General features: G+C 38.5%; 1 protein-coding gene across 6 annotated transcripts in view; it reads right to left on the bottom strand.

The window, feature by feature from the left end:
• Positions 1-27,514, bottom strand: part of PPFIBP1 (PPFIA binding protein 1) — a 166,987-nt gene that overhangs the window by 40,489 nt on the left and 98,984 nt on the right. For all 6 annotated transcript variants that reach the window (XM_058558598.1, XM_058558597.1, XM_058558596.1 and 3 more), the window contains 5 exons: positions 18,345-18,443; positions 14,679-14,884; positions 2,627-2,713; positions 1,386-1,499; positions 324-455 (listed from right to left, as the gene is read on the bottom strand). In XM_058558598.1, the coding sequence (XP_058414581.1) occupies positions 324-455; positions 1,386-1,499; positions 2,627-2,713; positions 14,679-14,884; positions 18,345-18,408 (603 nt within the window). In that variant the 5' untranslated portion in view covers positions 18,409-18,443. The remainder of the gene's footprint in view (positions 1-323; positions 456-1,385; positions 1,500-2,626; positions 2,714-14,678; positions 14,885-18,344; positions 18,444-27,514) is intronic.

Below are 27,514 nucleotides of genomic sequence, written 5' to 3' on the forward strand. Positions count from 1 at the left end.
GATGGAGAGAGGGAGGGAGGGAGGGAGGGAGGGATGGATAGACTGAAATAGATAGATAGAAGCTCCAAATGTTCTAAAGTCAAAAGTATTTCTAAAGGCTAATGAAAGGATTAATATTTCATATCAAAAGTCTCAAACTAAAAATTACCATTAGCATTTAGTGATAAAAAGTCACTAAAAAGCATTTAGTGATAAAGATGTATATAAGTTTATTCCTAAAAAGAAGCATGAATGAATGTGAGGATAGGAACATGTGTGTGTCTGATACATATGTATACACATGTGTATGTATACATATATAATGAGAGAGAGATGTCACTTACCTCTGTGTCTCTGAACCTATCTTCATAATCCAACCTGTCCTTCTCTACAGCTGTCAGTTTTAACTTCAAGTTGGATATTTCAGCCATCAGATCCAACTTCTGAGTTTCTAAGGACGTCCTACTCAGAAGCTCCTATTAGAATTTAAGACATACATTCAAAAGTTGTTTTACTATGAACAGGCACATATAGATGTGTCTCATTTACGATGAGAAAGCAGTAACTACCAAGCAGAGGCTGTGGTGAAGATGAATTACTAAATGGATACACTTTGAAAAAATCTTTTGCTTTAGTTAACCTTCTTTGAGCAGAACTCAACCCATGTCTGTTTAGGGGGGAGACATAGATTCTATAGACCCATACATAAAACTTGCATATTCTTAAGCCTGATGATAACACTCATGATGATGATGATATTACGTTTGCTATGTGCCAGGCACTGTTCTGACATGTATTAAGTGGTTCAATCCTCAAAATAACGCTTATGAGGTAGAAACTCATAAGGATAAGTCATGAATTATCCTTATTCAACAGATGAGGAAGCTAAGGAACAGAGAAATTAAGAACTTGCCAAAAGTCATATAGCAAGAAAACGGCAGAGCAGGGACTCAAACGTAAGTAGTCTCATTCTAGTACGCACTCTACTGACTATATTATAGGTCCTCTCATAAATGAGCAATATATGTTTGTGTGTCTGTGTGTGTGCGTATACAAGTTTTTTTCCAATAACAGTCATATATGGTATTCATCTTTTTTCTTACTCATAAAATACATGCCCATGGTTGAGAGTTAGAAAACCATATGAAAGCATAAAGAAGAAAATTCAAATTACCTACAATCCTATTAATATTTTACTCCAGATTCTAATTACATGAACACTTTCTACGGTGTGTGTGTTTTGAGACCCTGCTACTTCAGGTTTTTGCTTAAAATGTGCCAGTCCAAGTGAATCACAAAACTTACTGCTGCATCAGAGCAAACATATAAATGCACAACATATATAAATGCAGCATCTCAAATAGTTCAGCAGAGAAATGCCACCTTGGTGCTCACTCTGCACGTACCTGCTGCAGCATTTCTTCTGTGGCGTTCAGCTTCTCTCTGTGCTCTTCAAGACAGAACTCCAAATCTCGAATCTTCTCTCCCTGTGCCTCTACCTGGTCTGTTAACACACTTACCTATATTTAGAGCAAAATACTGCAATCGATTAGGAAGAATTTGAGTCCCACTGCAAACTATATTTCTCTAAGCAGAAGAAAAACTGGAATGATGTCACCACTCATTGGGTTGTAAAGAAAAAAAATCTGTGAATTAATAAGACAGAAGTCCTTCACACTCCTATTGATGTGACGCTTGTTGATCTGAGGACTCCTATTCAATTTTTAAGAAACTTAGGGCTGATTGGGATATGCAACACTTCACAGGTTAAAACCATTTCAACCATTTATGAGAGAAAGTATGTTATTATAAACACAAATTATCTTTTTTTGGGGGGTGGGGTGGAGGTAGGAGGTAGTATAGAGATTAAGAGAGGAAATGGAGTTCATGTTTGAAAGAGAAGTCATCAAGGACTATTCAAGTTTGATACTTCACGAAGAATAAAGAAAAGAATCCAGGGAATTCGATCCTATGAGATCTTTCATGATGACACCATTCACAAATGTGTTCCAAGCCAGGGGGTAACTCAGTCTATAAGGAGCCACTGGGTTAGTCCTCCATCCTCAGTGCTTACTGCAAATCTCTGAGTTCTTCCCCAACGATCACCAGCCTAGTAAATATACTTCAATTCATTAAGCAAAAAATACCCAAGTGAAAATATCTGTCAAGCATTTAAAACATTATGAAGAAAAAGAAAACTCAAATTTAGCCTACAAACAGACAGGACTCCACTACACACTTCGTGTTTTGTTTGGCCCATGCTATTATTTTTAAAATTGAAAAATTAAATACACATATTCAGAATCAGAAATATATACACAGGTTTATGCATATATGTTATGAATATATATAGTATAAAAATCTGAATTTCTGCTCTATATTAAAAAATCAGATCAGATGACACTGTGCCTGTATTCAGACTGGCCCTTGAGGAGCCGAGGCTGATTAAAGGTTGCTCACTCTTCACTAGGTGTGCATACCCTCATTCTGCTACAGTCCTCACCACTCTCTATTATACACAGATGGCCTACTGCACTTATTTCTGTTAGCAGTCTGGCTCCTGTAAGCATCTGAATTTGCCACACCAATTTACAATGGTCATTTTAAGCATGTTGTGAGGAAAGATTAACATTTCAAAATCACTTGCCTGAAGAACAAGGGATTCTTTATCATTTTCTAAACGTGCTAGCCTTTCTTGATACACATCTCCATTCCCAGGTAGGTGTCCATTTGTCTGAAAAAGGAAATAATATGGGTAAGGCTGACCCTCTTTAAAATTGAACTACCATTGGTAATTGAACATTGCATGTGTTTTTAATCCAAGGAATTGAATTGAATTCAGCACAACTGTTACCGCCATTAATAGAAGATATGAGAATGCAACTTGGTTCATTTATCTCAAAATAGATAAGACAGGCAGGTAGGCATCTAGGCATGTTTTCACCAAAATACAACACTTCTCATCAAGCAGAAAATAATGACCCTCAAGGAACGGCAGGTACTGATATTCACTGACAACGGATGCACACCTGGGACATGCGAAGCTTTGTGTGTGGTTGGGCACAAATCCCTATTTTTCCCCAAGTGCTCAGTGCCACTAATTCCGGGTGGGGACAGTGGGAATGAGCTGTGATGCCGTTGCGTTCCTCCACCTCCCCACGAAGTCCCACATCCAGGACTGCAAATGCCTGTCTTCAAGTGGGAGACAGCAGGGGCAACTTACACCACAGGCTTCTTCCTGCTACTCCAGTCTCCAAATCATGGGATGAATCTTCCCTTTCTCTTTGAAGCCTTGAGCCTTTGATGCCTTTCTCTCCTCCCCTAAAAGCTTAAGCACTCAGTCCACAGTGACTTCCCGGCAGCACTGACGAGCCACGCTCATCGGTGATTTATCACTTTCCGTCCCGAATTCATGAACTTTTTGTGAGTTTGCTTGTCCATATAACGTTATGCCAAGCTCCTGGGGAGAGCCTATGAATTGAGATCATCTCGTAATCTTCACAGCATCTGGCCCATCAGCTGAGATTAGTGCTCAACCTTCCCCCCCTCCCTCCTGACCTCTTTTTATCAGATTTGGGTATATTTACACATAGTATAAATGCCAAAGGAAGTACAGATTGGGAAAGGAAGTGGAGATTTTTTTCCTCAGCCATCATATATGCAAATGATTAAGAAGACACATGCAAAGGCTCAGAGAACAGACAACATAAAAATGTCATCGTGAAATCGAGTTGTATGTGATGTGTCCCTGTTATCTCATTTAAATGGTTCATAACCATATAACATGTAATCCCACTAGAATTTCCTGAGTCCCCATTCAAATACAACAGAAATAAAAGCCAGTGGAGTCCAAAATGGTTAGACGGGGCCATCCAGAGTTCAATAAAAAAGCAAGTAACAAGTTCAGATTCAGAACCAGAGAAAATACAAGTCCTTACCACCCAGGACACGTCTGATGTGACATCTATTATTTTTCCAGAGTTAACTGGTATTATTCTACCTGTCCAATTAATGCAGTTTCCAGTATAAATTCTGGGAATAATGAAAGTCATGCGTTGGGAAGGAAAAAAAGCAAAACCAAACAAAATGGAGCTTTAACAAAAAAGAAAATTTCAGGATATTTCTTCTAAAAACTTAGGTGCACTGGATATATTTCCCACAGGGCCACAAAAGAATCAGAAGCTAATTTAGCAACTGTGCACTATGTATTTAGAGGGGATAAAATTTTTAATGTCAGCTACCTGACCACATACCTGTACAACTAACCACGGCGTAATTCTGCTCGTGTTGTGAACTTAAGTGTTCAGAATTAAATTACAAGTATTATGAAAAGTCTGATGGAGTGGCCTGGATGACTTCCCTCCCTGGCGACTACTGTGAAAATGAAATTTATGTAACTTCTTCAGGACAGTTTTTTGGGAAACCGCCAGGATGCATAATGTATGTTCTCAATCAAAGAAAGTGCTGAGACTGGCCCTGAACGGCTTTCAATTCCTCACTTTGATTATGAACATTAACAGGCACCTACTTTTTTTTTTACCGTATTTTTTTTTTTTTTTTTTTTTTTTTTTTTGTGAGGAGATCAGCCCTGAGCTAACATCCGCCAATCCTCCTCTTTTTTTTTTTGCTGAGGAAGACGGCCCTGGGCTAACATCGGTGCCCATCTTCCTCCACTTTATATGGGACGCCGCCACAGCATGGCTTACCAAGCAGTGCGTCGGTGCGCGCCCGGGATCCGAACCAGCGAACCCCGGGCCGCCGCAGCGGAGCGCGCGCACTTAACCGCTTGCGCCACCGGGCCGGCCCAACAGGCACCTACTTTTAAAACCCCACACAAGCAATTTTTTTTATAAACAGACACATTTCATTAGGTAGAATAAAAGCTTTCTATTCAGTGAGGACAAGAAGCAAAAGTCTTTCTTCTCACTGGAGGAAATAACAGCAGGATTAGAAGTGTTTCTTCCCAAGCTACTGTATGTGATATGAAAATGAGATGCTCCCAAACCAGTTCTCCAAAATTATCCTAAAATGAAAACAAAGACTAAAAATGGACTAACAATGAGCACACTCATGTTTCTCAACACTGTATTGATATTTATGAGTGCTCGGAAGGCTCGAGAGTAGTTTAATTTTTTTTTTTAAACACTAAAAGTCACTCTTGGAACATAAAGTAAAAGTTAAGAGCCACCAATGGAATAGTTACATACTTTTAAAGCATTGTGTTAACTTATTCAAGTAGATAAAGGTCTGTTCTATTTACAGGTTTATTTATATTTCTGCCAATTTTTTTTGCTGAGGAAGATTCACCCTGAGCTAACATCTGCTGCCATCTTCCTCTTTTTGTATGTGAGCCGCTACCACAGCATGACCACTGACAGACGAGTGGTCTGGGTCCACACCCCAGAACCGAATCCAGGCACTGAACCCAGGCCACCGAAGCAGAGTGTGCCAAACTTAACCACTAGGCCACCAGGGCTGGCTCTATTTCTGCCAATTTTGTTACCTTTGCCTTAAAAATGTGAGAGGGAGGTGAGTTCCATTAGGCAAATTACCTATCGCCTCTATTCTTCCTCCAACTCCCGTGCTCCCCCCACCAGAACACTCAAAACCTCCCCAAACATGGCATACTCTCTCACACACTAATTCTGTTCCTTCTGCATGGACTGTCTTATTCCTCCTTTCCTCTTTTCCCTCATTCCTTAAGGTCCACCTCAATGACGCTTGATCTGTGAAATCTCGCTGGAATTACCTATTCACTCACATGCCAGTTACAGCATCTGGATGAACCTTCATTGCAGCAGGCATCACACTGAAGGGACTAGGTTAGAGTTGGCTACATACATGTCTCTCTTTTCCAATCGACTCTGCATTCTTTGTGAGTCATCTTGCATCTGACACATGGTGGGTGCTAACTAAATGACTCCTGAATGAAGGAGAAGTGATATGTGTTCAATAGACACTGGATGAATAAAAGATGAATGAATGCCTGGTTTTAGCCCTGCCTTCTTGCTTTTCAGCAAGACTTTTACTTGTGTTTCCTCAACAACCTAGCACGCAAACCATGGTCGACCTCTAGACTAGCTCCTTTCCCCTCAAGCCTGTACACCCTCTTCCTACTCTGTCTTGAAGGTCATCTCAGAGGCTTTTTAATGGATAATAATTGAAGCCGTCTTGCATGAACGCCCTTATATACTTTCTTCTTCAGTGTACAATATTATATACTGCCTCCTACATCTCCCCTTTCTTTCTTCTTGCCAGTCTCGGGGGAACTGAGTCTTAACTGCTTCCTAAAAGCTCACCATTCCACCTCTACTTTGGAACCTTGATTTCTGGCTTCCCTGAGACCTACAAGTATCACCTCTGTCCTTATCATTCTCAATTTTTTCCTCTTAATGACCTTTCCTCCATTCTTCTTGCCAACATCTACCTAAGGCTTTGTGCCCACCACTATACTTACCTCCCACTCCTCTCTGCCTATAGAAATCCATCTCTAATAGCCAGTTCCCACCTCATCCTTACATTGCGCCACTCTCTTCTCCTCCTCCACTGGTTTCTCTTCTGTGTTCTGTCTTGTCCTTCACAAACTTAGCTTTTCATCATATTCTGCCATGGAGAGCTTACTGGTGATTTTATGCAAGTTGGTCACTTACTATTCTTAATAGTCTCTCAAGGGAAAACTGTCTTACATTTCTTTTGATTCTTCCTTCGTGCTTACAAAATCCTGAGCACATAATTAAAAACATATAGGTATAAACTTTTGTTGAGTCAACTTGACATCCAAAGCATTGAAGACCAGCCCAAATCACTTTACTCAAAATCCCAGAGATGTCTTCAAAATAACCCTTTCTTCTCTAGCTCATCATGTAACCCCTTATTGACCATGTTCAATCTGGCTGAAAGCTGGATACCTGCACAGTATCCAACAGTGTGTGTGGAGGGGCAGGGGTGTGGCACACCAGGGAGGGCAGGGCAGGAGATGCAGCTTGACTTAACAGTGACACTTCGATTTAATTAAGGAACTCATGGTGTTTGCCAGGTTTTTCTGGAATCATGGGGGAAAGGGTCTAAAAAGCTTTATTCCTCATAGAATTATAGAATCCCAGAGCTAGCCAGGAACCACACCTGGGAATATAAACTGCCTGAACTCACACAGCAGGTGCCACACGTAACGTTAGAGCACCATCTACCTTACTCTTCACCATCTAAGTAGAGGCTCTTCTTTTTATATTAATTTCCTTTTAATTATCAAGTATTATAAATACACAATCAAGTACAAAAATGTCATAAAAGTTAACATCTTGCCTTACGTGCTTCCCTTTTTAAAAATGTTTTATTACAGAAAATTTTAAATATATATAAAAGTAGAGGCTAGCATGATGAAGCCCTATGTACCCATCACCCAGTTTCAATGATTATTAACTCACTGTAGGTGGGAGTTTTGGCCCGTTACTTTTGCTTAAAGCATCATGTTGTGTTTTCCTTTGATTTTCTTAGTTCTGTTGGCTTGTGTTAGTCTACCCTGGTCTCCTCTCTTTTTCTAACCTTCATTTTGCTTTGTTCATCTTTCCTGAGCTCTGTTGTCCTGTCTAAATAAAAAATCAACATACAAGCAGTGATTTGCCACAATTATACTTATTTATAACACAGAAACTCATTTTGAATACAACATTCCCAAATCAAAATGGTGAGTAGCTAAATTAAAGTGGGGAAGAGAAAATCAGTCCAATTTTATAGGGTCAACAAATGTTAAGAAATAGTTGGACTAGTACTATTACACACACACACCCCACTCAGTCAATATACTTAGTTTTAAAACTAGTTTTGGAAGTTGTCATACAGTCTTGATTTCAAGATTCTATTTTTTAAAATGCAGTATTATCAAGAAAGGAAAAGGAAGGCGCAGTCCACTAAAGCTCCTTTAATTAAATGTTATCTCTAGCTACCAAAAGAAATACCTAATACAAGCGCCTTTCGTGTCCTGATCGGGATTATATCTCTACCACTACATGCAGACATTTATTGCTTGCTCTCCACTAGACACTATCAGGAAGAGAGACTGAGATAAGACTTGAATCTTTAAGCCATGAATATCACAGTCGTATTTCATTTGGGTCCAACACCACAATAAGGCATTGCACACTCTATTGTCTAAGGAGTCAAAGAACACAATACCAACAACGTTGGAAATCAAGCCACCAGGCAGAGGCAGCGCTCTGCTCCCCTGTCCTCTCACTCGGTGTGATGGAATTAGGGTGGCGAGGCTCTGCCCTTGTGCTGTAATCATCTCAGGGCAACACTGCTGCCTTTCGGGGCCACGAGAGCATCCCTTCCCTTTGGCTAGTGCCCCTATGTACTGTGCATCTCTGACATTGAGTCAATCTTGCAAAGAGCCCATTTACTTTTCCCTCCTAAATTTTCATTGCAGTTCAAAAAAGGACATAAGATGTCATGGCAATAGGACAACCTCTTCAGCAAGGCTTCTATTCCAAAATCTCATCATTATCTCTGCTCAAAAAGAAAACCAAAAGAGGAAATAAATCACACACACTTCATCACACCCAAAAAGCGCAATCATGACCCTCTCCTAGAAAAGACCAGCTTATTCAATGCTGTCAGAAAGCGCATCAAAGACTAAAACTCAGAATAAGCCTGAATATATTCTGTACTTTCCAAGTCAAGATTGCAGATGTGGTCAAAACTAGACTATGGCTTTTATTTCTGGGTTTTGTTTTTCGGGGTTTTAACATTCTCAGCGCTTGTTTTCCAGAGACGAAAAGTAACTTCTCAACTAAATAGCCAAGTGAAGCAAAAACAAGTGCTCTGGATCAAGAAAAATCCCAGCAGTAGGCCACCTCTAAGATTTCTACTCCAGAAATGTAACTCCATCTGAAACGCTGGCAAGAGCAGCAGAGGCCAACTGCTTTCATCTGCCAGTCTCATTAGAATTATCTCGAGAGAGTTCCCTTGGAGTATTTGGTTATCTGTTGCCAAAATATCAATTGCCAAGATATAGTGGCTATCTTGTTATACAGCTAACATGTACACAACACCTTCTCATTTGTGCATCCATGGCCAGTGCAGGGCGAGTTAGGCAGATTTCTTTAGTGTCTCCTAAAAGGTTATTTTACACACCTTACTTGAGTAGGGAAGATGGGCTCTGGCCCCTCCTCGTCTTATTTTCATGCACACCATCATGCTCCCTGAAGCTTCTGCAGCTGGAAAAGGGGTATGTGTTGAGACTACATTATCCTGGTCACAGGTATACTCCCAAGTCCCCTGAGTTACAGAAGGACAGAAAATAGAAGGTCCCTAGAAGCTAAGGCCAGCTCCTATTCTAGTAGCATATAATATTCATTCATTCACCCATTATTCATTGATTTATTCAATATTTATTGAAAGCTGGCTATGTGACAGGATGCAGATCTAGCAAAGCAATCGCTCTTCTACTTTGGGAAGGTTAACACGAGATCAAGAAAAAATGCTGTCCTCATTATTCTTTCGTAACTCACTTTCATTACAGAACAGAGAGATCTCTTTCCATCCAATTCCAACCAATACCAGTAGCCTGGGATTCCATTAAAAGTGCATCTCTCACTTATCACCCTCCACTGGCCTCTCTCAATTGCGAATTCTGCTGACTTGGTCCATTTGTTTTCCTGTTTCTGTGGACACTTTTTATGGGAGTTTACCAGAAGCCTAAGGGGAAACAGCTTTAACTTTAGCCAGGATGTCTCAGTGAGACGCTGCATAACTCAGATAATTGTGACCACATATGGGATACAACCCTAACATGTACCTTGTTTGTCAAGGCTTGAAAAAACATCCCCTGGAGGCACACATGAAAAGAGAAGCTGGTTAGAGAACAGCAGGGACCGGAGGACGGTGGGACTGGAATGGATTGCGTGGCTAAGAGTCAGGGACTCTGGGAGAAGAGCCAGCAACCCTGGAGGGAACATGCCCCAACGTCTGAACTCTTTAAATTATGATTATTTTTGTTTTTACAGAAACTTTTTAAAAAGGTACATTCTGAATTAATATATTTATTTTTTTAATGTAGAAATAAGATAGAAATGTATTCTGGTGATTTAACAGGTCAGAAGCCAGTCAAGAACACTTCATTTCTCCCATTTATACTCTATTTATTTCATGGGTTATGATGCCTGATTTGGAGTTATTACCATCAATATTTTCACTGACTGTGGTGAAACCTGTATTTTTGTAATTTCTGCTGATGTTGAGATTTCCTCATAATTCGTCTATTGGAAAATGCATTGTAAGAACGCTCTAGGGCAATTCATCAAGTTAGAGTTAAAGTAAATAAAAACCACTTTCCTGGCGCAAATAATTAGACGTGTTTTTCTATTTGCCCTCTTAAACTTGGAGCTTGATAAAGTACACAATTCTCCATCATTAATATTTGTGTTAACACACACTAACATTTGACAATCTAAACAGAGAATTCTACCTCAGTAATTGAACAAATATGTTACATTCAACAGATTTGTTTTTCTTTTTTTTTACCACAGGAGACACACTTCTGAGTCTGAAAAGAAACATGTTCATTTCTAGAAGGTTACAGCTACAGCTACCCTATTAAAACAAACTCATTCTTGAAGATTTAATATCCCTTTACCGTAGCAGGCTACTAGTATTACTATTTTCTTTTTTCTTATCCAGCTTCTGATCATATGAAACAATTAAACAGGCAGCAGCAATTAGTAGTGAAGGAATGACCTGCATCTTCCAGGAAACCAGGGGATCACCTTGGCCCGGGCAAAATAACAATTACAACTGAAAATGCCCCATTGCACTAATGAGATTAGTATCAGTCTTAAGCACATGGCCTTGCAAGTTGGCCATCAGTAAATATGAATGAAATCCTAATCGTGTAACTAGTATCACTAATAAGTTTTTCTAAAATATTGTGGAAGCTTCTCCACAGTCTGAGAAATGTCTGTACTCCTGTCAAAGAAGTGAACTATGCATAAGTAATCTGTAACCTAACTTCTCTTATAACTGGACCCAACCCTTTCTTTCCCTCATTGCAAAGGGATCCTGTTAAATGTTTTCCCTCTACTGTCTACAATCCAGTCTTCAGTATTACCTGTTTGACTAGCCATCCGCCAGGCTGTTGACAAGCACTCAACATACATTAGCTCATGGGAACCTCACAATCCCGCGTGGCAGAAACCATCATCCCCATTTTACAGATAAGAAAACTGAGACAAACAGCTTAAGAAATTTTCCCCAAATCATATAAGCGTCTAAGAGTCAGAGCCAATATTAAAATTTAGGACTGCTGTCTCCAGAGCCTGCATTTGTAATTGCCAAGATACAATCCTGCCTTCTTTACCATTCGCTGCTTTTTTACAACAGGATCTCCTTTATTTGTTATTTTTCCAAGTTCCTCATGTACAATATAAAGGGGGTATGGGCTAGGAGTCTGTGTTCCTTCAATCCTAAGATGCCATCAATTTTTATCACACTTAATTTTTAAATTTTTGATTGTAGTAAAAACCGCATATAAAATTTACCATTTTAATCATTTTTAAGCATACAGTTCAGTGGTATTAAGTACATTCACACTGTTGTGCAACCTTGATCATCATCCATCTACAGAACTCTTTTCATCTTGCAAAACTGAAACTCTGTACTCATTAAATATTAACTCCCCATTCCTCCCTCCCCCAGCCCCTGGCAACCACTATTCTACTTTCTGTCTCTATGAATTTATTTGACTACTCTAGGTACCTTATTATTTAAAAAAAGAAAGAAAAACAAAAGAAACATTCTAAAATGTGTACATACCCTACTTAAAATCATAAAATACATCACAACTTCTTAAATATTAAAATGGGAGAAATCCAATATTGTTAGCTAATCATTAAGTTGTAATCCTAAGACCCTCTACCCATTGGATTCTGGATGCTACCTCAGTCCCCTTTGGGTTCTAAAAGTAAAGTCCATCACAGGCTCAGTGCTATGACTACTCATTTCACACCTACGCCTTTATTAGTCCAAACACTCCTTCCTGTTCTCCTCTTCTCGCTTTGCTTTTTGCCCTTTGCATCTTTCTTGATTTATTCTTTCATTTTCCGTGTGCTTGAGAAAATATATGTAATTTGGAAGGATTGGGGTCAAGATGAGGGAATAAATATAAATAAGTTGGATAGATATAAATAAGGTTAACAAAAAAAACTTATCTCTGTGGATCCACATCTAGTTTTTTTTTTATAGCTATTTTTAGGATGAAAACTGAATCTTCATAAGTTATATAAAGTATTTGTCATGCTGTAGAAACTTAACTTAAAAATGTCAAATATTTAGATATCAACGAAAAACACAAATCAGCAAGCCATTATCCATCCAAGGAATAAATTTAACACAATAAACAATTTCAGTTCATTTGAATATGCACTCCATTTTGCCATTCAAGGAGCATCATTCATTACAAATATAATTACTGAGCACCTACTGAATGCTAGGCATTGCTCTAGGCACCACAAGTGGTGGTGGTGTTTTTCAAAGATAGGCAAAGATCTCTGATTCATGATATCTACATTCCAGTTGGAGAGACAGAAAATAAATGATATAAATATGGAAAATGGATAGTATGTAAGAAAGTGGTGGATGCTAAGAAAAAAAAGAAAACAGGGAGATGTAACATGAAGAATGAATATGTGAAAACATAGATAGGGTGGCCAGGGAAGGACTCACTAAGAGCACAACTTTTAAGAAAATACCAGAAGAATACAAGAAAGCTAGCCATACAGATATCTGGGGAAAGAGCTTTCCAGGAAGAGTAAATAGCCAGTTCAAAGGCCCTGAGGCCAGTTTGCCCAGCATGTTTGAGAATCAGTGAGGAAACCAACGTGCCTGGAGTGGAGTGAAAGAGGGGAAGTGTACTGAGACATGAGGCCAGAAAGAAAGGAGGAGCAACTCCCGTAAGGCCTTGCAATCCCAGTAAGCACTTTGGCTTTTACTCTGAATGAGATGTGACTGTCACTGGAAGTTTCTGAAAAAGGAGTGAATGACACGAAGTGATTTATGTTCAGATGTCATCATCATGATAATCTTTTAATCTTTTCCAGAAATACTTTAATAGAACAGATTGAGCACATGTTAATGGACCTGTTTTGGACACAAGTAAAAAATTCAGCCACAGGTACCCTCAAGCTATGGCTGCTATTGGCAACCTCAGGACGTGGGCTAGGAACAGGTTCTTCTATCAACAGCAAATTCCATTCCCGCTACGTGGTGAATGGTCAGAAAAATATGGAGTAAGGAGGGGAGAGACAGGAAGTAGAAATAGGCTAAAGAATATGCTAGGAAACACCTAATCTCAGAACATGAAGCAGTTAGCCAAAGAAATCAGCAAACCCGGACCTTCAAATCTCTAGAGGAGAAAATTACAGAGCAAATATAAAGTACAATAATGAGACGTCATGTATCACGAAAAGTAAAACATCTCCAATCGTCAAGGTTGTGTAGCTACACCACTGCTAAAAAGATGGATCATACTGGGCCGGCCCCGTGGCTTAGCAGTTAAGTGCGTGCGCTCCGCTGCTGGCAGCCCGGGTTCGGATCCTGGGCGCGCACCGACTCACCGCTTCTCCCACCATGCTGGGGCCGCGTCCCACATGCAGCAGCTGGAAGGATGTGCAGCTATGACATACAACTATCTACTGGGGCTTTGGGGGGAAAAAAAAAAGATGGATCATACTACTTACAATAAAAAATGAGGAGGTCTATTGGCTGGGAACATAAGAACGTTCAGCAAGGGAGTGGTTGGGAGAGCCAGGATCTGTGTCACATCACACGAAAATGTTTTCACTTTAGGATGTACTATTAAGTTTCCCAAAGCAAACAGCTTCCATTTCCACTACAGATCCAGAAATAGATCTTGATTTTTTCACACAATTTTCATTAGCTTCTATATAAACACAATTAATCCATAAGCTTATTAATGCATCTTCCTGAGAAATGAGTATCCTTTAAATACTTACAAAATAAACCACCTTTTCTATCTTCCCCTTTGAATAGGTTTTTGTAACATTCTTTAGATTTTATGTATTCAACACATATTAAAACCATGGTATTTACCACTGTCTTCAGGGAAAGGGCAGATGTGCCACATCATCAATTTGAGAAGGATGCCTACAAAGAGGTTTCACTGTTCAGTGAATACGAACACCAGGTAAAGCCCAACTCCATGACTTAACTCACAGACTGGAATTGAAATAACTGCCACAAACCACTAGATGGCACTTCACATCAAATACTGCCGCAAACCTCCATTGCTTTTTGAAGTGTCTATTCATTGTACTTCCTATTTAGAATTGCTATTGGGTCCTTTCACAGTCAACTTCCCAGTATTACTGAGAAAGCATGTGCAAGGTTCTTTCCCTTATAGGACTATTTGTTTTAAGCCACAGCAGGTCATACAGGCACAACCTGAAAGACAGTCCACTTTAATGGGCAAAATCAGGTGACCTCCTGGCATTCATGAAATGTACACAAACAGGACTTTTGAAAAAATTACCCTCAGAGTCAAAAGGGAATTGGGATCTCTTAAGGCGTAAAATCAGAACAAACCCATAAACTTTTTTTCTTATTCTAATCAGCTACCCTATGTTCTAAATTTTGGAATCAATAACAAAAGATTCTCAGTATGGGATTTGTAACGAGCAGACATCTACCATTTGACTCTGAAGCCATTCGATGAGCGTTTCTGCTGTTGAATCTGGGATTTGGCATCTCAAGCCGTCCTTCTCATCTGTTTCCATCATCTCCAACAATCCACGCAGGTCTTCCACAAGGTGCAGAGCTCGCAAGCTTCCCATGAATGGGGAGGTGGGAGACTGGCAATCAAAAATCCCGTTGGAATATTCTAGGGCCTTAGAACCTAGGTTTAAAAAAAAATCACAGAGAGAGCAACAGGATTTATATTAGAAACATACCAAAGCTGGAGATGGCAAACAAGTCTAGTCACAGTGAGAAATAATCAAAACAAGGAACAGGGAAAAGATAATAATTCAATCATGTAAATCTCTCCAAGTCATAGTTATTAGGTGCAAAAATAAAAACCATATAATTGATAGTAAATATCAATGGTCAAATACCTAATAGGAAGGCCAACTGTGTGGTATAGTAAGGGTATGGTGGGCTTTGGTGTAAGACGTGCTGACCTCACAGAAACAAGTGCTAAGAAGGTAGGAGACTAGTTCAGATGGAGCCATGTATTCCAAAAACTACAATGTTTAGGGACTATGAAGTCTTTAAATTCCCTGTAAAGAAATTGCACATTGAGGTGGAAATTGCATAGCATAATTTCAAAGGTACGAGGGCCAGCTCCCAGTTAATTTACCAGAATAATCTCTGAAATTCAATGAATTCCATGTGTACATTTGTAGATGTATATATGAGTATGTTTGTATAAACATGTTCCCCTATGCTTGTGTTTGCAGCCTAGCATCAAATGCTCCTGCTAATGTCGGCCTCAAAAAATACTTTGACAGATATTTTTGTTTTCTATTACATACAAGAGAAAGTATTCTACTACTTAAATCCACACAACTGACCCACGGCCCATTCTAAAAGCAATCATATATAGCTCTTCATCTCTTTGATTTTTATGTTCTAGTCTATCAAATATATATAATAACTTTTTACTTAAATATCAATAACTATGAGGTTCAGGTTATCACCTCATAAATCTGAAAGTCTCACAATTGGATGAGACCTGTGAACCAACGTGTAAGTTCTCTCTCCACTTGGCCATACGGCTTCATTAGTTCCAACAATGAAGAGAGGAATTCTCTTTCAGCTAGTCCATTCCATTGAACTTCCTAATATTGGACCAAATGATATGGACCAAAATCTGCAAAACTATAATAACAATAACCATTGATATGCTAGGCACAATGCTAAATGCTTCACATAACCCCCTGAATCAATCCTCTCAGGAACACTGTATGGCTGAAATGACAACCTGTAAAAATATAAATTGAGGAGAGTGTGACGGAGGAAGGAGGAACAAAGGAGCATTAAAAACCAGACAGGCTGTAATGTCCTATTCCAGCAGTTTTAAGCATCAGGGTCACCTGATGATATTATTAATAACACATGTGCCATGATAACCCTCCATTCTTTTAAGTCTCCATCACAAAACAAGGTGGGGACAGGGGAGAGACATGTATTTAGGAAAATTCCCCAAATGTTTATAGTCATTTCTCCTCCTCTCCCTCCTACGTCAGTTGGAGAATTACTGATGGTAATTTGAAAACATATAAACCCAGGTCCTATCCACAAAACTACTGACTGACTTAATTTGAGGTGGGACCTGAGGAATCTTGATTTTCTTCATAACTCTAATGTTGGTCCTGAAGCCCTGCCAGGGCTAAGGAGCAAATATACTAATCTAGTGGAATATGTAAAATGTAAATCCTTCAACTACTGTTCCAGAAATATCACTTCTTTCCACTAGAGTTTCACGAAGAGTATAAGGTTCTGACCTCTGGTAAGAGCCTAGAAATGGTTCTAGCGATCTTTTCTGAAATTGTGACAAAGTCAGTCCAATCTCTTCTCCCCATAATATTCCTTCAACTATTGGAAAGCATATAGCATGCTCTGAGCAAGAATGCACTTTTCTAGGTTAAACTTAACCACTTCCTTACCAGGTGTGGTTGTTAAACTCTTGCCTTCACGCTCACGTCCTCTGGATGTTTTAGCTTGCCAATGACCCTTCGAAAATGATATTCCAAGAACTGAATACAGTACCCAAGGTGTGGTCTAATCTACAAAGGAGGTTCACATTGAAGTCTGGTCTCCAGGACCTTAACAAAGGAGGCCAAACTATAATATGTCACTTTCCTCAAGAGAAGAGCTTTCTAAAGAGGAAAACACCTTTGGTATTTTTGAACCACCAAAACAGAGTAGGGTCAAATTTATGACCAGAAAAGATGAGCAGCCAGGGCCAGGACAACTAGGATCCAGGAGCAGTAGAGACCAATCGCATCCTGACCCTGACCTTCAGGTGGATGGCAACCTCACCTAATAGTCCATTCAACCCTCTCCTCAATTTAATGGGCTCCTAAACACGGAAAAGTACTTCTCTTGAGACAAAATACAAAATGTGACATGAGCCCTTAGGCAGCCACCACTCCCGGGAGACCTCAGGGGAATAAAAGGGTTCACTTACTAGTCAGTGCCCTTAGCCATGATGAGAAAACAAGGTGATCGTCTCTTGCTTTTGCTCAGCTACCATAATAGAGAATTGCTGAAGATTCTTAACAAAGGAGTAATATGATCAGATTAGTGTTTTAGAAAGGGGATTCTGGTGGTCTAGAGAAGGATGGACCAGAGTGGGAAAGCAGAAGCGTCAGGGACATCAAGTGAGAGAGTTACTTGGACAAAGTAAGATAATAGCAGCACAGACAGGACAGACTTTAGAAAGGATAAAAGGGAACGGCAGAATTTGGGAGGAGGTAGAATTGATAGAACTTGATTAACTAAGTGGGGAACGTGAGAGGCAAAAGTGTCTAGAATGACTTAAATTTCTGTTTAGGAAACTGTGTGGATGGAGGGTTATGAAGTAAGTCAAGATAAAGACTACTAGAGGGGCTTCTAAAGAAAGATAATGAGCTCAGGGTTTTAAATGATGACAATTGATGTGCCTGTAGGACGTTTCAGGGGAGATATCTGCTGGGCACTTAGAGATGGGGACCTCAAGCTTAGCAAAGAATTGGGAAAGTTAATAGATGTGAGAGTCACCGGTGGAAAAGTGAATGTTGACTTCAAGGGGACAGATCAGCATCTTCATGGATATTGGGTAGAGCAGTCTCCCTCAAAGTACAGTCCACAGACTACTTGCACCAGAACCACCTGACATGCAGATTCTTTATCCTTGATGAGAAACCTAGCGTGGAAATGGAATTTTTGACATTTTAAAATAAAATTTGAGGGCCGGCCCCATGGCTTAGCGGTTAAGTGCTCGTGCTCTGCTGCTGGTGGCCCGGGTTCGGATCCCGGGTGCGCACCGACGCACTGCTTCTCTGGCCATGCTGAGGCCGTGTCCCACATACAGAAACTAGAAGGATGTGAAGCTATCACATACAACTATCTACTGGGGCTTTGGGGGAAAAAATAAATAAAATCATAAAAAAAATAAAAAAAAATAAAATTTGAGGATAATTCTGGCAGAAAATGAAGAAGGACAAAGATGAAACCACGGGAAACCGAAAGGCATTGGAGAGAACCGATAAATGAAGATAAGAAAGTGCAAAGGTAAATAAAAGAGCTGTAACGAAAAAGCCAAGAGAGCAGAGTAAATGTCACGATTCCATCTTTTAGAGGATGCCGATTACCTGCTATAATGCCATCCATCTGCTCCAGCGCTGCAGCCAACATGTCACTGGCATCACTCATCATTTTGTTATTTGTCAAGGGCAAATTCCAACGTAGATCTGAAAAAATAATGATGTTATTGTTGCATCCTTTAAATGACACACACATCCTGGTAGGTTTGATAATTCCACTTCAAATTATAACTCCACCTAGCAGTCAAATACGGAGAGGGAAATTTCTGAAGCAGTAGAGTTGTAACTGAATCACTTAACAAGCTGTGGCCAATCACTGCTTACTGTATTGCAAGACCACACGCTCTATCTATATCAGCCAATAAAATAAGTAAGTTTCAAAACATTCTTGCACTCAAGGTGTTTAAAATCCAGTAGAGTGGTTTGCATGCTGTACTCTGTAGAGCTCTAGGTCTCTGTGAAGGCATCAGGGATGGCTGTGGAATCTTCCTGAGGGCCATGAAGGATGGCTGAATAGATAAGACTTCTTTCTCCTTGCACCAGCCACCCAATCTCTGCTCTCTTAATTTTGCCTTTTTTCTTTCCGTAATAAGGGTTATTTGTCTAAGAAAAAGGTTCACTAACGTATATACTAAACATATACACCTACTGCTAATTGGTAAAATAACAATAGCCACCATGTATCGAGTGCCTACATATATTGAGTGGTCCCTATACATTTCCATAAATTCTCTATAATCCTTAATCATGACAACACCTATATAAAATGGATAAATTCATCTCCATTTTACAAATGAGATCAAAGATGATTGCTGATTTTTGCATGGAAACACAGCAAGTAAATATAGTGAAAACCAGTTTTTAACCTAGGTCTGTTCTATTTCCACTATAATACTGAATTTCTGTTTATTTGATTCTATCTGAAAGATAGGTTTATGCTGCAATTGTGTCACAATCTACTCATTCTTTTACCTGTTAAAAAAAATAGATTGAAATGATCACTGCAAAAAATTTGGTCATTAAGAGGAAAAAGTCAAATTACGTGATTTTCAATTATTAATTAATGCATTTCAGGTAACAGACTAAGCAACCATGTAAATTCTCCCAACAGGCCTAAATGAGGCTCTTGCTACTTTGCAGATACTGTGCTGTAGCAAATACCTGGGAAATAAAGGGTATGCTGTTTAACAGAAACCTTTGCCCTGTGTTTCCAAGTAGCCAGAACTCACTTACCACTTTATTTTTATAAACATATTTACAATTCTGATAAACAGCTTCTTAGATCAGTTCTCTAATGTGCATTCATTCTAATAAAGTGCCATATAATCATTGTAAAACATTACTTTGATTTTATAATTTTAATAGATTTCATCTAAGAATTTCCCAGAACATTATTTACCTCAGAAGGTATAATATATCACTACCATTTTATGTGGAAATACTACAGCACAAAAATACGCAAGGTACACTTTTACAGTCATCCAGAAATCAGGGGGCTAATAAGCTAGGTTATGAACCTAAGTAGTTCTCAAAAATTTACTTGCACATTTAGCTTGTACACAGTCCAGAGAGGTGAGACACAAATTTAATAATCCCACTTCAGGCTGGAAAAATCTAAATGTGAAAATTGAGAACATAAAGGATTAAGATGAAGAGTGTGCAGTCCTTGAATTTCATGTAATGAGGTGGCTTGCATTCCCTTTCATTTTAAAAGTTACACTTCAAAGAGCTCTAGATACTATGAGATATATATATATGTGTATATATATATATATATAAGTATATATATAAAGAGACACATGCAGCTCAGCTATAAATGTGGAGAATGCTAACAAAACAAAATAATGCTCACAGAAGAAAAACTCACTGCCTCACTAAATTAGAAAAGAAAATATTTGTTTTTGTTGGCAACTATATTTTGTGTAGAGCATGAACACTTTTTCAAGTATGACAGATAGTTATTTATTTCTTCTCTGCTCTGTTCAATGAGCCTTTCAAATGCTATGACATGGAGGTATGAGAAGTGACACCATGCATTTAAAAGTGGCCAAGTACCAGTTTTTTAAAAAATTTCCAATTTGTTAGAGATCAAGCCTTTGATGAATATAATAAAAATATGATGACAATATTAAACTGTTATAAATGTTTATAAATGCTTACTCTCGATCTCTATACTTATCATGTGGCAGCCTACACGTAACAGTGAGGAGAAGACAGACAGTAAAAACAATTAATAAATAATGTATGTCATATGACGAAGATGGTAGGTGCTAAGGGCAAAAAACAGAGCAAATAAGGGGGTCAGGCGTTTGGAGGGGTTTGTAAATTAAATAGCGTGGTCAGGGAGAATGACAGATTCAAAGACCATTGACCTTTCCAATAAATTACAAGTAGTTAAATGCAGGTGGTAGTTCAGTGGTATTCCAAGTGTAGAATTCCTCCAAATTGATTAAAAAATGGGAAAGGTGAGGACACGAACAGACATATAACAGAAGAGGAAACACTTTCAACCAAGAAATATGAAGAGATACTTAACGTCATTAATAATCAAGGAATTAAGACAACAATGTGATACCGTTTTATATCCAGTCAGTTGGCAAAAAAATTTGACACTATCAAGTATTGTAGAGGATGTGGATTCACAGAATCTCTTATAGAATGGTGGTGGGAATGTAAAATGGGCTAAAATTAAACATTTACATTCATTTCCAATCTAGCAATATTTACTGCAAGGCATATAACCATGAGCAATAGACAAATGTTCACAGTAGGACTCTTCAAAGGACAAAAATATGGAAACAACCCAAATGGCCATCAAGATAAGAGGAGATGAATAGACTGATATATATATGCAATGAAGTTACATACGGTTGTCAAAGCAATATATGTGTAGTATGGACAAATTGATGCCATATAACAGCAAATAAAAAAGTAAGTCTCTGGTAAACTCAGCGAGACTCTTTATAAAGTTAAAAATAATCAAATACAAATATATTTTAGAAATACATAGAGGTTCAATATAACTATACAAAAATAAAAAAGAGAATGATATCATGCAATTCAGGATGATGGTTACCTCAAGCCAGGGACGTAAGAGAACAGACTGAGAGGAAGAATTTTACAGTTAAATGAAGGTTACTGTCAAATTTCTGAGTTAGGTAATGGATTCAAAAGGGACTATTAAAAAAATAACAAAATGGGAATTCTGCTTCTGATAATGGTGGAATAGACTTTATTGGACAAACTGCCCCACAAATAGCAATACAAAACACTGGATAAAATATAAAAACAATTTTGTTGTAGAGTAACCAAAAGCAGGTAGAAACTGGAGGAAATTCAGCTCTTGAGTAAGGGAACCACGAGTGAGATTCACATTTATACATCTTTTCACCTGTGGGCACTCCCAGTCCATGTGATGCAGAGTGGCTAGGACTCATAAAGAAAATCTTGATCTTATTGGCTCAAAGGATGAAATAGGGTAAAGTTCTTAGATTATACACAAAAATGTTTAATACAAATTCATGGTACACTGTGATAAATCAAGAATATATAGTGTAATCCATTAAAACTAAAAAATAAAGAGATATAAAAAGCCAACTGAGTTGATGAAATGGAATACTAATAAAATCCTCAATCCAAAAGAAGGCAATAATGGTGGAACAATGGACAGATGAGAGAAACAGAAATCAAATGATAAGATAGGAGACGTAAGCTCAATTGTATAAGTCATTACATTAAATATAAACGGAACAAATACTATTAAGAGCCAAAGATTGTCTGGTTGAAAAAAAAAGACTAGGGCTGGCCCGGTGGTGTAGTGGTTAAGTTCGCATGCTCTGCTTCAGCGGCCTGGGATTCGCAGGTTCGGATCCCAGGCATGGACCTATGCAACACTTATCAAGAGATGCTGTGGCAGCATCCCACATATATAGCAGAGGAAAATGGGCATGGATGTTAGCCCAGGGCTAATCTTCCTCAGCAAACGAGGAAGATTGGCAATGGATGTTAGCTCATAACTAATCTTCCTCACCAAAAACAAAACAAAACAAAAACAATATGATTAAAAAAAAAGACAGACCTAACTACATGCTGTTAATAGAGGTGCAATTTAAATATTGCACTTAAATATATGTCTTTAAAGACATATAAGGTAAAAGAATGAAAAATGAGATACTGTGCATATAGTAAGCCTAGAAAAGCAGGACTGGCTATATTAATATAAGAAAAATGGTTTCCAGTCAAGAAGCATTACTACAAAGAAAGATGAGTATTTTATAATGATAAGAGTTAATTCATCACGAAGTCATAACAATCACAAATGTTTTTGCAACTAATAACAGAGCTTCAAAATACATAAGGCAAAGCTGACACAATTAAGGGAGAATTACACAAATAAGTCCATTCATATTTAATGTAATTGTTGATATGGTTAGATTTAAGTCTATTGTCCTGCCATTTTTTTTTTTCTGTTTGTCCCATCTGTCATTTGTTCCTCCTTTTCAATCTTCTTTTGGAATTATAGACAAGGTAGGAAAAAATCAAGCAATATAGAAGATTTGAATACCACCGTCAACCATCTTGACCTAATTCAATTTATAGAACAAAACACCCAAATGCACAATATACATCTTTTCAAGTCCAAATATTATATTCACCAGGATAGGCCATGCAAGGCCACAAAATAAGTCTCAGTAAATTCCAAATAGGCTTTAAAGGACTACACAGAAGAGGAAGAACAGCAACCTGAAGTGGAGAAGTACTAATACTCAGAATAGAATTTCCATACTTGTGAAATTTCTGACTTGCCTGTAGCTTGAGTTATTTTTGAGGCAACCTAATTTAGTGAGCATCTGTGTTGATAAAGCTATGTCCACTTTTGTGGCTGGGTCAATGTATTTTTAAAAATGAAAAGGCTAAATAAAACTCTTCAGAAAATCCATGCTCTAAAAACATTTTCCTGTAGCCTCAAACACATTTCTGAGAGGAAGATTCCCCTGAGCATCCTTACATACTTAACACAATGGAATATTACCCCCACACAATGGAATATTACTCCACAATAAAAAAGACTGAACTACTGATATATGCAATATTATGTTGAGCAAAAGAAGCCAGACATAAATGACTATGTACTGTATGATTCCATTTATAAGAAATTCAAGAACAAGGCAATCTATGGGGAAAGAAAGTAGAACAACAGTTACTTATAGGAAGTAGTGAATGATTAAGAAGATTCTGGGGGAATTTCTGTTCAATATCTTGATTGAGGTGTTGGTGATATAAGTTTATACATTTGTCAAAACTCATCAAACTATCCTTTTAAGATGTGTGCATTTCACTGTATGTAAATTTCACCTCAAATTTTAAAAATTAGGAATGAAGATTACTGTTAGAAATTAGAAATGAAATTATATTTTAAAAATGAAATAAATGGTTTAATATAAGTAGAAAACGCATGGACTTATAATGATAATATGTTATGAATCAAGGATAATGAATAATCCAATTAGAGGGCTGAGGTCCAAAATAAAAGACTCAGAACATCCAGGTGTCTTTGTTCTAATTTTTTGCTTACCCAGAAACCTGCTGATTACAATTTGGTCTTTCGGGTGGACAAAACTATTTAGAAAATTAAAACTTCAACATCCAATAATTCTCACATGATAGCAAATTCATTTCTGGATTCTAAATAGCTAATACATACTTCTTTGAATGACTTGCTGAAGAAAAGGTACCAGGAAATACAGCTAAGACAACAAAGGAATGGAGTTTGGGTTCAAGGTCATAGTTCAAACTGGGGAAACCCCTTATTTGTTGGGTGATGTAAGCAGAGAAGATCAGCTCTGTCTGCAGGAGTCCTCAGACTCCTATTAAGCCATTCCTATTCCAATGGCTTAATAAAAATAGGTTTAGAAAAGCAATCTCCTGGGAATAATAGTCATATATTATAGTAACAGACCAAAAAAGACCCAATAGAAGCACGTTTTGGGTATATTTCAAGCTTGGTCAGGACCCATAGAGCAGATTTGAATGGGGTAAAATATCAGGGAAAGTTCCAGCCATGGGTGTGGTGGCCAAAGGGTTGGCAGAAAACCACAATTCTTTGCAGGGTTGCTGACTAACTGATGTTTTAGGTCAGGCTAGCTGCCCAGACTCTCTGTGAAGAAAGAAAGACTGCAAAAAAATTTAGAAAATCTGTTCTAAATTTAGGTGAGAATGACATTTTGTCCTAGCTTTCTCAGCTTTCCTTAGGTAAAATGTTTAGGTTTGAAAGAGAACTTCCAATTTCATGCCTAAAGACGGATACAATTCACTGAGATTAAGACACTTAAAAGAAGAAATCTCTTCATTGCAAGAGAGAATGTTTACATACATTCCCTGAGGCTGGTGGAGCAATATTATTGTGTGGTCATTATGAAAACAATATATTTTCATATAAATTACCCACACATTTCTCACCAATTTTTTCCCCCAAGATGTTCGCTAGGGATGTTAATCAATTACACAATGATTTCCAGTGTATGCAGCCATACAATCTTGGCAAAGATAAAATATCTTAAAAATGCAAAGACCGAAAGGGAGTAGGAAGGACTATCAGTGGTTCTCAAGGTTCCCAGACCAGCAGCAGCATCACCTGGGAGCTAGTTAGAATGTAAATCCTTGGGCCCCACCTAAGACCTACAGAATCAGAAACTCTAGGGGCAGTGCCCAGAAATTTGGGTTTTTACAAGCTGTCCAGGGGATTCTGACGGGCACTCAATCTCTATACTAGAGTATAAGAGGCCGTCTTCCCTCTTGGGACAGCAGGCCCCACGAGATGAGGCTGGAACTGGCTACCAAGGTAAACAAGGGCAGAGCTCCTCTCCCCAGGCCTCTTTCTTACTTTTGATCCAAAAATAACAGCTCTGAAGAAGCAATGCAAGTTTTAACCTGAAAAATCTCTCCCTTTAAACTTCAACTACTAAGTCCTTATGTCTGCAACATTTTAAGAATTCTTATGCAGTCCTCTTTGTTTTCTGGTTCTCTGCTATGTGTCTGTCATCACATATTTTCTCCACCCCACTTTATTAGTCCAAATCCTTTTCACCTCCAATCTGCTCTAATATCCCTAGAAAATTAATTCAGAATCACTTGAAAAGGGCAACATGGTAAGAAGTGGGGGGTCAGGGAGCAGGGGAAGTGTTGAAAACAGAAAAGGTGGGGGATGTAGACAGCAGAGGTGATATCTAATGTTACCACATACATTTAAAAAATTTGTCAACTGTAAAATAAATATTATATTAATGACATAATTGGAAATTTGAACTCTGTGGATTGGATGATATTAAGGAATTGTATTAATTTTTAAGTTATAATAGTTATCTTTTTTTTAAGAGTTCTTATTTTATAGAGATGAATAGCAAAATATTCATGGATGAAATGATATGACACCGGGAACTTGCTTTAAAATCATTAAGGAGGGGCCAGCCCCATGACATAATGGTTAAGTCTGGTGCAGCGGCCAGGGTTCACGGGTTCAGATCCCAGGTGTGGACCTATACCACTTGTCAAGACATGCTGTGGCGGTGACCCACATCAAAAATAGAGGAAGGCTGGCAACAGATGTTAGCTCAGAGCGAATCTTCCTCACCAAAAAATAAATAAATTAACTAATTTAAAAAAATAAAGGAGAAAGGAGTAAGGGTAAAGATACAGATAAAACAAGATTAGCCATGATTTGATCATTGTTGAAGGTGGGTGATAAGTACATGGGGCAACATTATACTTTTCTTCCTAGATTTTTATATATTTGGGATTTTCTTTTTTTTTTTTTTTGTGAGGAAGATCAGCCCTGAGTTAACATCCATGCTAATCCTCCTCTTTGTGCCGAGGAAGACAGGCCCTGAGCTAACATCTATTGCCAATCCTCCTCCTTTTTTTCCCTTTTTCTCCCCAAAGCCCCAGTAGATAGTTGTATGTCATAGTTGCACATCCTTCTAGTTGCTGTATGTGGGACGCTGCCTCAGCATGGCCAGACAAGCAGTGCATCGGTGCGCGCCCGGGATCCGAACCCGGGCCGCCAGCAGCAGAGCGTGTGCACTTAACTGCTAAGCCACGGGGCCGGCCCCTTTGGGATTTTCTATAATAAAATATTTAAATTTTTTCACCCATTTCTTTAGACAATAGGACTTTCAAACACCCTTGATCATGATATATTTTCTTAAATATTTTATTTTTCTATCACAACCTTAAGCATACCAAGGGCTCACCAAATATTTACAAACCAAATAAGAAAAGTACTTGTTATTTTAACCACCTGCAGAAACACAAACACAAACTCAGAAAGTGGAACAGCCTCTCACAGAGAGAGAATTGTAAGGCAGAGCATAAAGGAGGGAGTATTAATGACTGTGTATCAGTAAAAGTTACTTCTCTTGTTCACTAAAATGAAGACCCACAAAAGATGATGGGGCAAAGCTGGTAAATATTTAAACAAATGAAGCAGCAAGGAAAAATAGGACAAGATAAAAGGAAATGAGCTCTTCAGCTCTATGCTATTAATATTTAGGAATGATAACAGGAAGGGAGTTGATAAGAAAGGTTCATACAATAAACCAAGATCCTTTACTTCTTGAATAAAAGGATGTTGCTATTTGAAAAACTGATGTGTATTAAGTACCAGTAAATCTGAAGATCTTGTGATAAATTGAAAGAATGTCCCACTTCTCCCTATCTACTACTATTATCTATGACAAGTACACGACGAACTGAAGAATTTGTCCAAAGTCACTCAAGAAGTAAGATTTGAGTCCAAATCCTATGTTGTTCCCAAGTATGCCTCTCACTGATGCAGTAGGTATTTTTCAAACAGCTAGTATGCCCTGACTAGGATCACCAACTTGGACCTTTCTCATGAGCTTCTAATCTAAATTACATACTATCTCCAGGATACCCATCCCTGCCTGCCTCTCATGCTGCGCAATACGCTTTTCTCTGAACATACCCCTGTTCTCCTACCTCTGTGCTATCATATGAGCTGCTCCTTCCCTGCTTGGACCACCCTTCTATGCCCTGGGACATACTTTCAAGACTCAGCTCAGGCATCCTTCCCTCCAAGGCCTTGTTGGCACCTCTCAGAGCATCCTGGGCCTGACTCCATGAAAGCCCTCATTTTACAGCATTTGTCTCCTTGACTAAGCTGTGAGCTCCTTGAAAACAGGGACTGTGTTTCTGATCTC

Source organism: Diceros bicornis, chromosome 17, assembly GCF_020826845.1.
Source record: "Diceros bicornis minor isolate mBicDic1 chromosome 17, mDicBic1.mat.cur, whole genome shotgun sequence".
Taxonomy (NCBI): Eukaryota; Metazoa; Chordata; class Mammalia; order Perissodactyla; family Rhinocerotidae; genus Diceros; species Diceros bicornis.